This window comes from Emydura macquarii, unplaced genomic scaffold, assembly GCF_026122565.2.
Source record: "Emydura macquarii macquarii isolate MOO-44397 ecotype Brisbane River unplaced genomic scaffold, CSIRO-AGI_Emac_v2 contig_1253, whole genome shotgun sequence".
Taxonomy (NCBI): Eukaryota; Metazoa; Chordata; order Testudines; family Chelidae; genus Emydura; species Emydura macquarii.
Window position 1 is genome coordinate 100,633,452 of NW_027131390.1, and position 12,059 is coordinate 100,645,510.

Genomic DNA, 12,059 nt, shown 5'->3' on the forward strand with positions numbered 1-12,059 from the left:
ATTGAAAAAAATTGTGTTTGTTTATTCTGGAGATTGGTTTTCTGCCCTCGACCTACAAAATGCCTACTTCCATATCTTGATATGACCATTGCACAGGAGAGTCCTACAGTTTACCTTTGGGTAAGACCGTTATCTATAAGGAATTTAAAAATAATTGAGATTTTAAAATTATTGAACTTTTTCCCTCAGAGGAGGAAAGAAAAGCCCCATGATCCTAAAGAGAAGCAGCACATTTGTGAATCTAAGGGGAACGCATATGCAATGGCTGTGGAGAGCAGGACCATGCACTGTACTTTATGGGGACATATTTGAGTTTCATCTTTTGTTTGTTGGGAAGACCTGTGTTTATGAAATGGAACTCTGGATGGCTGTCACCCTTCTCTTCTTGCAAGTAAGAGAGCAATCAGCTCTGGAACTATAGCCTGTGTGCACACACCGTGGTAAAGAGTAATGATCTGGACATTACAGGGTAGAACTGAGACTAGAAAAGCACAAAAAGATAAAACCAAAAGACATCAGGATCAGGTCATGGTGCCCACTTTTCTGCTCTTCTTATTCAGCAGCTTTTCTCCCTGAGTGTATATAGTCATATCCACTGACTTTAATGAATAAATCAAGATTCAACTCCTTTTCAGCCCTGGAAAAAGAGGCATAGTTCTAAGAAAGTGAACTGAATTCTCTTCTGGCTTGCACATCTTCATTGTTAACTGAGTTCCACTTGCAGGGCAACACCACAGTCTTCAATTATTCACCGGTTTATAACTGAGCAACCAGTTGGAAGATAAGGAGTTCCACATGTGTCACTGAGGAGAGAATTTAGCCTCCAGAATTTTTATTGCTGGAGATGTTGCATGAGCGAGAAAGAACCCATTATGACTTTCAAATGCAAAACATTTGCCATATAAAATGAGATGAAGTGCTATGGAGATCACTGAGACACAATAAATGTGGGATACCATGACAGCATTTTTTACCAAGATGTTTTTTGAGACAACAATCACACTTCTGATGTGGATTTGAAATAAATGGGTTTCGCACAGGAGCAGGGCTCTACCTGATGGATCTGATTGCAGGTTCAGGGTCTCAATTTGACAAGATGTTGACTCTTGTGCAGGGTGTTAAAAAGCATGTAGGAAACATGGAGTCATATATGGATAGATTGGAGGAGTAGGGTAGTAGACCCAAAATCTCAATTCTCTAATGACATAAACAAGAACAAATTCATATTTAGTAAAATTGAAATGTTGGAAAATCAGGTATGTGAAACTAACAGCATAATTCCAGGCCTTCTAAAATGGTGTAAATATTATTTTTTGGACATAAATGGAAACCTTTTACACTGGTTGAATGGGTAAAATATTTTCTCAATCCTCACAGAAAGCTGATTTAATTAAAGGATCAATTCTTGAAAGAATGGACTTTTCCTGTCTCTTTGATCACACATTGCTAACATTTAAAAAAATATACTCTGAGGATTAACAGATTATGAAATAAAACAGGTTAATTTTCTTGTCTTTGTCTGCTCTTAATGTTATTTCAGTCTTATTTTCCCCTTTTTTATTTCACCCAACACGTCCAACAAATGGATGTGGAAAGTTGCTGCTAGACCAAATATAATGTATTTTCTAACCACTTATGAAAGAGTGCCATATACAGCCCCAAGTCATCATGCCATTTATCAGTCCTTAGAAGGAAAAGGCAGCTGAACTGTGCAATTCACCGTGCATTACCCATGAAGTACTGTACTATACTATTTATGCTATTCATTACAAAATCAAACTGAAAACACTTGCACTGTAATCCAACTAGAAGCTAAAACACAATTGACTCTTCAGTAGCAACAGATCTAGGACCAAATCCTACAAAGCCTTCTGCACCCTCAAATCCCATTGAAGTCAATAGGAGAAGAGGACATACAGGACTTCCCAGAAGGCATTCAGCACCTTAACAGAATCAGGCCACTAAATTGTTCATGGTAACAAAAACAGTCAAAATTGGAAGAGGTATTGGGAATCGATGTGAAATGTCCTTCATCACCATTAGGTTTGGACTGTTTCTCAAAGGCTTCTGTGCACTTAAAATGACTAAAAATCCTGATGAAGCTTTTTATAATTATTTTTAAAACCTAGTAGTGTTTAGTGCTAATGAAAAGTGCCAAATTGCCAGCCCTGGAGACCTGCTTTATGCTCTTTATATACAGTATTAGTATTGATAGAGGGAACAAAAGCTTCCCTAGAACAATCCCACCAACATGCCACAATCCTGTTCTCATCCTCATACCTGGAACGAGATGAGGGATCATCTTCTGGAGGGCTCACATGTAGTAAGAGAATAAATGGGAAGCTTGAGCTTCATGACCGACTGAGTCACTGGCCAACAAAGGTGCCACTTAATACAAAATGGTGTGGTCAGTATCCTAGTACAGGAACTGAAATGAGCCCAACCACTAATTTCACAGAGACCACCAAATGGCCATTGGATAGTAATAACTCCCAATAATGCACCAATCTAGGCTGGGTCTGAAGGGGCTACCAGGAGGTAGAAGACTTTTTAAATCATTAGAAGTCCCCTCAATTATCCACCCCCAATAAGCTGTCTGTATATGAAATTCACATACAATTTTCAAAAAACTCAGATTACAGTTAAAGAAAATACCAAAGCTTCATTAGCTTCATTAGTTTCACTTTGTTTATTAATGTGTTCTTTTTATGCAAGTGTATTACTGAATAATTATCTGACATATGGCACCAGATATTTAGTTACTAAAATTAGTATGAAATATTGTTATTTTTAAAACACATGGGTATTTTTGTAGCTTCTGAAAAGGACCTCAAAAGCTTCTTTTGTGTTAGGATCATGTAACAGAAAATAGAGCCCCAGCATTTAATCCTTATCAATCAACAAAATGAGTTTCACACTAGTCCTGGCCAGAAAAGCTAATATACACAGAACCATAGGTCATCACAGAACAATTTGAAATTAATGCACAGTAGTGGAGCACATTGCTACATTTTGCCAGGCTGTGTATCATTCTTTAAATTATTAAAAAATCCCCAAACCTGGAAATAAATGTTAAAAGGCAGTTAAATAGTTTCACTGATTCTAGTGCCTGTAAAATGGCTCAGAAAGGCATCTCCAACAAGCTGTTCAAACATATAGACCTATCCCTTGAAAACATTCTGCTGCTGTTATGCGTCCTGGATATCCCCCCCTAGAATGGGGAAATATTTGAGCAGGTTGTTTAACAGAGGACAAATAAAAATAGATGTCTTTAAAATACTGGTCTCCAAGGTGCCTTGGGTTTCCCCTGCTGCAGAGACCACAGAAGGTTGAGGATTTTGGCTCCAAGATAGGTTGATATGTTCAGCAGGAAGACGAGCTATAGCTGAGAAAGAACATTTCCTTCATCAAAATACAGAGATCTGTGAGTAGTGAGAAAGCACAAGCTAATAATATGCTGTCTCTTACAGCCTACATGAGACTTAATTCTCAATTCTAAATGGTCTGCGATAGCAAAGATTGGCTTGCTAATGATTTCATTTATACATGTGTAAATCAAGGCTAACACCACTGAAATCAATGGAGCTCCACCAGAGTAAAACCTGTATAAGTGAGATCAGAATAATGCTCCATATAACGAGTATAGGAAAACAGCTTTTACAGCACAGCTGAACTTCTCTGATCCTAAAACCCTTGTCATCAGAGATAAGGTCATGCTTCCCATGTTTTAGCCATCGTGGCCCAGTCCTCAGATGGTATAAATTACAGTAACTCCCACTGACTTCATGGGAGCTACTCTGATTTCCAGCAGATGAAATCTGGCCCCAAATATCAAGAAAACACAAGTACACCTGTAAAATAAGCAGAAAAGGCTAGCACAAACAGGAGCAGATTAACAGTGGACTGATATCTTTATTCATAATAGTACCTCACTCCATGAATAGCACTACTGATCTCAATAGAACTACTTGAGGAGTAAGGTGCTACTCAATATGAGTAGGAGAGTCAGAATCAGGCACCATATATCAAACACATTGTTATTTCTGAAAAGTTCCAGAGAGGTAGCCATGTTAGTCCGTATACAGCAAAAACAACAAGCACCTTTAGGTCCTGTAACACCTTAAAGACTAACAAATTCCTGCGGCATAAGCTTTTGTGGGCTGCAACTCACTTCATCAGATGCATGAAATGGAAATCACAGATAGGAGGTGTACATATATACATCCAAGGGTAAGAAACAACAATGGGGAGGACAAGTGCTAACAAAGTCAATTCAGTTAGGGTAGATGAGGCCTATTCACAACTGTTGATTAGAAGGTGAGAATGTTTGAACAGTGACAATTACTTCTTGTAATGAGATAACCATTCCAAGTCCCTGTTCAGACCCAGTCTGATTGTGTCAAGTTGGCATACGAGTTCCAGCTCTGCAGTTTCTCGCTGAAGTCTGTTTTTGAAGGTTTTTTGTAGAAGCATGGCAACTTTCAAGTCAGCTACAGAGTGTCCTGGGAGATTGAAGTGCTCTCCTACTGGCTTATGGATGTTACCATTTTTTATGTCTGATTTGTGTCCATTTATTCTTCTGTGTAGTGACAGTCCAGTTTGGCCAATGTACATGGCCGAGGGGCATTGCTGGCACATGATGGCGTATGTTACATTAGTAGATGTGCAGGTGAGTGAGCTGCTGATGTGGTTAGGACCTGTGATGGTGTCACTGGAGTCGATGTGCGGGCAGAGTTGGCAACAGGGTTTTTTGCAGGGATAGGTTCCTGGGTTAGTGTTCTTGTTGTATGGTGTGCGGTTGCTGGTGAGTATTTGCTTCAGGTTGGCGGGCTGTCTGTAAGCAAGGATAGACCTGCCTCCCATGGCTTGAGCGAGTGAGGGATCATTTGCTAGGATAGGTTGTAGATCCTTAATGATGTGTTGGAGAGATTTTAGTTGGGTGCTGTTGGTGATGGCCAGTGGTGTTCTGTTGTTTTCTTTGTTGGGTCTGTCCTGTAGTAGGTGACTTCTGGGTACCCGTCTGGCTCTGTCAATTTGTTTCTTTAACTCCCCAGGTGGATATTGTAGTTTTAAGAATGTTTTATGGAGATCCTGTAGGTGTTTGTCTCTGTCTGAGGGATCGGAACAAATCTGGTTGTATCTTAGGGCTTGGCTGTAGACAATGGATCGTGTAATGTGTCCAGGGTGGAAGCTGGAGGCATGAAGGTAAGTATTGCGGTCAGTTGGTTTTCGGTATAGGATGGTATCAGTGTGACCATCCTTTATTTGTATTGTAGTGCCCAGGAAGTAGATTTCTTGTGTGGATTGGTCCAGGCTGAGGTTGATGGTGGGGTGGAAATTATTGAAATTCCAGTGCAATTATTTGAGGGACTCTTTCCCATGGGTCCAAATGATGAAAATGTCATCAACATAGTGTAGGTAAAGAAGAGGTGCTTGGGGATGAGTTTCAAGGAAGCGGTGTTCTAAGTCAGCCATAAAAATGTTGGCATACTGTGTGGCCGTGCAGGTGCCCATAGCTGTGCTACTGACTTGAAGGTATAGATTGTCCCCAAATCTGAAGTAGTTGTGGGTCAGGACAAAGTCACAAAGTTCAGCTACCTGGTGTGCCATATCATCATCAGGGAAAATGTTCCTGATGGCTTGTAGTCCATCTTTGTGTGGAATGTTAGTGTAGAAAGCTTCTACATCCATAGTGGCTAGGATGGTGTTTTCTGGGAGATCACCGATGGATTGTAGTTTTCTCAGGAAGTCAGTGGTATCATGAAGATAGCTAGGAGTGCTGGTGGCATAGGGCCTGAGGAGAGAGTCCACATAGCCTGACAGTCCTGCTGTGAGAGTGCCAATGCCTGAGATGATGGGGTGTCCAGGATTCCCAGGTTTGTGGATCTTGGGTAAAAGATAGAATAACCCTGGTCGGGGCTCAGGGAGTGTGTCTGTGTAGATTTGTTCCTGTGTTTCTTTAGGGAGTTTCTTAAGTAGATATTGTAGTTTCTTTTGGCATTCCTCAGTGGGATCGGACGGTAGTGGCTTGTAGAATGTGGTGTTGGAGAGTTGTCTGGCAGCCTCCTGTTCATAATCCGACCTATTCATGATGACTACGACACCTCCTTTGTCAGCTTCTTTGATTATAATGTCAGAGTTGTTATTGAGGCTGTGGATGGCATTGCATTCTGCACAGCTGAGGTTATGGGGCAAGCGATGTTGCTTGTTTACAATCTCAGATTGTGCACATCAGCGGAAACACTCTATGTAAAAGTCTAGTCTGTTGTTTCGACCGTCAGGAGGAGTCCATGCAGACTCCTATCCAAACTTGACACAATCAGACGGGGTCTGAACAGGGACTTGGAATGGTTATCTCATTACAAGAAGTAATTGTCACTGTTCACACATTAGACAATTTAAAACTAGAACAGATTGTGCAGTCCTGTCCATCTAGGTGCTTACGTAGCTTCCATTACCATGACATAAGCACCTTCCTAAATATTTAAAAATAAATAATTATGATCTCTGCCTTTTTTTTTTTCCCTTCCCAATCTTTAGGAAAAATAATTTAGATGGGGGTGTGTGGAATATATGCATTATCGGGCAAAAGACAAAAGGAAGGGATGAGATATGCATTTAGCTGTGAATGTGACAAAGCTTGTGGTCATTCCTAACTCATGCAGGAGTGAGTTTCACAATCTAGGTCCAGCTCTTATAAAACATCTGTCTCTTCCTCTCAGAAGCCTCCTCGTGTTGGTCGCCAGTTTCATGATGGGAGGTCACATCACACAGGAAGAGGCTCTCTCTTCTATAACTATGGCCGACATCAGGGAGAGCTTTGAAGATGAGGACAGAGACCTTGAATTGGACTCTATTCAATAAAACACCAGCGCAGAGGAGAGCTGAGGTAGATGAATGATTGTGAACACACTATGTTGCTAAGCAGCCAGATTGCTGTGTTTTGAGCTAGCTGGAGCCTTTTCAGTGTCTTCATTCCTAGTTAACTAGCTAGGCAATACCAAATGTCAAAGAGAGCGTATAGCTGAAACAACCAAGAATGCGGCAACCTAAGGAAGCATCCAGATATTGCTCTAATTGATTTACTTGTATAAGTGGGTGAACTCAGGACACTTATCTGCTACAACTACAAGGGAAGAGCTACAGACAAAGAGTAAGCATGCTAAAAGGTCATTTTAACTGTGCAATTGTTGGCAACATTGATCTCGAAGAAAAGAGACAATGCCATATCTTCAGAGCTATGACTAGTGCAAGAAATGATAACATCTAAGGGAGCAGTTTTATTACTACAATATCTGGAGGGCAATTGCAAAGCAATTTGACATTTATTCGCACTGGTTGACCTACTGTCCTCTCAACCCTTCAGTATATCCATAATCTCTCATACAGTATGGTCACAAATTGAGCTGATTCGAAAGAGATCACACAGTATATAAACAAAAGGCTTGATCAGTAAAAAACAACAATAAAAGAAGCCCTGCCAGATGCCATATGAAATGTTGTCACCAGACAGGAAATTAAAACTGCATGCTGCCGTGTATGTGGCACAGAGGCATGTCTCCCCTGTAACTATCTTCACCTGACAAATGTGGTCTCAGAAAGATCCCCAAACACTTATGTACTTGGAGTATGGAGTGTGTTTTTATAACTTTGGGCACAAATAGGAGTAATATGTGTAAATCTTTGTGTATTATTCAAATCAGTGGTTCTCAATCTGCAGCCCAATCAGCACACAACTGTGACCTATGTGACATCCTCAGGGCCATACAGGTACATATATATTGTGTGGATGAGGCCCATTTAACACAGAGAGCTGCATATGTGGCCTACAATGGTAAATCAGAGTATCTGAATCAGTGGTTCTCAACCTATCTCTTGACGGTCATGGAAATGACATCTTTTCCCTCCTGGCGTTGTTTTTGCCCTGTTTGCAGTAATATAAACTGTATTCTATGAGCAAGAATCTGGCTTTGGGAAAGGGGGCATTCCTGACTGGCACAGAGTGACTATGATGGCTCTAGGCCAATTTCACTCAACCCTCCTCCCACCATGCATGTCTCAAGGCGTTCCAGGGGAGGTGAGTGGCAAGGGCATCCTGCACTCCAGTAAACCCTGGCTGATATAATGAACCATATGAAGCTGTTACAAGCTGGCATACCTTGGAGGAGGCTTGATGAATGGGATGAGGGGAGTAGGAGGTGGCATATAGTTTTGCACTCCTTTTGATGGATGTGAGCAGGGCTCTAGCACTCCTAAGGACTAAGTCCTATAAAGGGGTGGTATTATCTCTTTAAGGTTGCTAAGGGAAGCATCAAAGGCCAGCAGTTACCTGTTCCAAGATGTTCCTATGTAGACAATCTGTGGGACAAGTGACACAGTCACTGAAGTGCAATAGGGGTGGCAATTTGAGTCTGCGAGAAACCCAGACTGCTAACTCTGTTTATAGCCCAAGCTGGAATGTCCCCCTCCTCTCAGTGTTGATGGACAAATGGCACATATAGTTCCTTGACTGTCAGTGGTAGCTAGGAGATGGGATGAAGCATGGTGGGAGAGAAGTGGCTTTTTCTCCCAGACGAGCAAGAGACTTTGGTGGTTTCTCCTAGAAGAAGGGCCAAATACCCCATACACTGGACTTTTTAAATTGGAAAAAGGATAGTGAAGCAGAGCATCTATGCTAGGAGAAAGGACTGGGAATCTGGCCTTTTGGGGAGAGGCTGTATTAATTTGAGGATGACAGGGAGAGGCAAGAGCCCTATCACTTCCAGGAGATGATGCTTCCATCTTCAAAGATGCCTGTATTTTGGGGGTGGGGGAAGGTGCAATATGTCTAGTTTGGGCTCTTCTTTCAATCAGCACCCTCAGAAAGTAAACTAAACCCTCCTCCAGGTATGTCAATCTGGGTTTCTAACCTGCAAAGACACCAAAAGAGGACTACATTCAGTGCAGGGTTTATGCCTGCCTACACTGGAAACTTCACTGAGGAACAAGGCTGCAAACTCCCCAAATTTTGGTTGGAGGAGATATAAGGAGTCAGCACACCCTGAAAAATAGGGGGAGTGGGCCAAAGAGGGGGCATAGTCATTATTTGAGAATTAACAGCAGGTTCAGTACCTTTCTTTAGCAGCTCCTGCTGGTGGAAATTAGGCAGAGCTTGGTGGGAATGAAAACCGCCCAGCAGAAACCTCAGGGATGTGCTGCAGCAGAAATACTGCCTACCCTGCACTGAGTGAATCCCTTCTTTCCTGCACAGGGAATTATACTTCCTTGCACCAGCTTTCCTGAAGCTGGCAATTAAGGTATTAAAAGGCAGTGCCAGACAATGGCTCCCTCAAGCCTGCTAAACTCAACTCCACACACGAAGCTCCAAGCAGCTGAATCAAAGAAAGCACTTTCCTCCCTTTTTATTCCTCTAGAACTGTCTACAAGAAATGACGGAAACAGGAACTGCTTTGTGCAAGACTCCAAAGGCTCAGCTTTACTAGCACCATCTCTTATCTCTCATGCTCTTGCATTAAGTCTCACTGGGTGAAAGCAATTAGGGCATATGTTTCCTCATTCCAAGTACTAACTGTTACTAAAAGGTTAATGCTTGGAGATCAGCAACTGCCAAGAACAAATTCCCCCACCCCCTCATCCACCCTCAGCTTTGAAGTGTTTTCTTTTTAGCTTTACCTTGGCACACTGGCCAAATAAGTCACAAGTTTCCGAAGGTCTTCCTGCCTTATTCTATCGTGATTGCTGCGTGCTGGAAAGGTCAGGATGGGACCACCTCGTTTATCACGGCCACCTGCAGAAAATAAAGGAATGTTAGAAAATCAGGCAGGAAGCACATGTCAAAAAAAGTATGTGCACTGAATTGATAAACTTAAATTACTGCATGTTCAAGGCCCCTTGTTCATTTGTAGATTTCAGACTCACTTCATTGGAGAAGACATTCTCACATTCGCTGGAGCACCAAGGAAAGTAAAAAAATGCAAGAAAACTTATTACTGACGTTTCTTTTTACCTTAACTTAATCCCATCAAAGCTTCTAATATAACAGTCAATGCAACCTGCTAATGCTAACAAAATCCTATCATCAGTGAGAATTTTAAATGTCACAAAACTAGAAGAGCTGAAATCTTTTTCAGTGTTACTGAGTCTGCATTGCTTCTTTGGTCCCTAAATACAATTTATGTAATAGGACATTTTAATGTATCCAGCAATTGCTTAGAAACTCAAAGTTTAATTAAAATCTGGTGTCTGGCTCCTAAAGCTTCTCATTTGTAGGATGTGTTTAACAATTGGCATGAGATGTTTGGAGGTTTTTTATGTAGTTTCATCGTGCCTTGAAAAAATCCAGGAGAACTGCCAATGTCTGGTACCGAATATTTCACAGAAATTCTTAAAATACATAGTCATTAAAATGCTATTGAATGACTCTTGCCTGAACTACAGAATCATACACATTAGAGATGAATACAAACTGTTGGAACATCTTCTTTTATTCTCTTCTGTTAAAGTCTGGAAAGCATAAAACTAAAACTTGTTTCCTTACCCAGTATTTTGCTCTTTCTTCATTTGTTATTGTAGGGCTTCTCAGGAAATTGTGAACTGTTGCATTTGTTTTTAATATTGTTGTTTAGGGGAAAATGTAGCAAAGCTTCAATTTAAAATGTAATAAAGAGCTGACCTTGCAGATAAATAAATATAGATATACATATCAGTTAAATTTTGAGCTCTCCCAAGGGAAATACTGTCCCTTTAATAGAAAAATCTTCTGAGAAGGGAAATCACAGCTTTCTGTGAACTAGATCATCTGGCTGAGCAAGAGGAAGAAATATTCAAGGACAGTGCACTAGCACCTCTGAAATAGTGTCTTGTTCTCGAAGGGCATGATACTGCAAGGCGCTGAGCACCTTCAGCTCCCTTTAGCTTCCACAGGAGTTGAAAGCATTCCAAACCTTGCAGTATCAGGCCTTAATACTGTAAATGCTGGGCCTTGTTTCAATTGAAGTGAATGGGAACTTTAATGAAAACTGCAATAGGTTCATTCTATCCACTCGTTGCTGTAAGGACTTCAAGGGTCACATACACAATGTTAGGAGGAGATGGGGTTGAGGAGGAATGTCTCTGAGGACCTCTGAGTGGGAGACAGATTTCTAGGGGACCCTGTTGTGGGGAGAGGGATAGTACAAGGGAAAAGCTGGATGTGGGAAGATGGGACAAGATTTATGTGGAGCTATCAGGTTTGCATGAATCTCAGAGGTGTACAACAATGAGCATAGGTCCCTGTGAACCACTGGTCTCTGAAGGGGCAACTATAGGCTTACCACAACTGTGCAGAGCCACCATGGCACATTTCACATGGCTCTGCGGTTCAGTGAAGGAGGATATCTAGTTCTGGGGGAGCTCCTTGGGCTGACAGATTAGAAACAAGACTGAGGAGACATTGGCAAATACCCTAAGGCCTTGATTCTTCAGATGTCCCAGTCTATGGACTGGAAAAGAAGATCTTGTGAATCCCACTCTCCTCCCTACACTGCAATCTTCCAGTGCAATGCTCTCAAAATGTTCTAGTCTGCTGACCTTCATGATGGACACACTCTAGGTACCACTGTCTTGGCCCACAGCTCCAGCCCCAAAATAGGACAGTTGGGCATCACCTAGAGAGCTTTAAAGAGCACTGAGACTTAGTGTCATCCATGAACTTGCTGAGGGTGCAATCCACCCCATCATCCAGATAATTAATGAAGATGTTGAACAAAACCGTCCCCGAGACCGTCCCCTGGGGCACTCCACTTGATACAGGCTGCTAACTAGACATCAAGTCATTGATCACTACCCACTTAGCCTGATGATATAGCCAGCTTTCTATCCACCTTATAGTCCATTTATCCAACCCATACTTCTTTAACTTGCTGGCAAGAATACTGTGGGAAACGTATCAAAAGTTCTGGTAAAGTCAAGGTATATCACGTCCACCGCTTTCCCCACATCCACAGAGCCAGTAATCTCACCACAGAAGGTAATCAGATTGGTCAGGCATGACTTGCCCTTGGTGAAACCATGCTGTCTGT

General features: G+C 41.7%; 1 protein-coding gene across 1 annotated transcript in view; it reads right to left on the reverse strand.

Moving 5' to 3' along the window:
• The window catches only part of KALRN (kalirin RhoGEF kinase), a 608,200-nt gene that overhangs the window by 373,524 nt on the left and 222,617 nt on the right, over positions 1-12,059 (reverse strand). Inside the window, exon 3 of the mRNA XM_067549620.1 lies at positions 9,673-9,787. Within this exon, the coding sequence (XP_067405721.1) occupies positions 9,673-9,787 (115 nt within the window). The remainder of the gene's footprint in view (positions 1-9,672; positions 9,788-12,059) is intronic.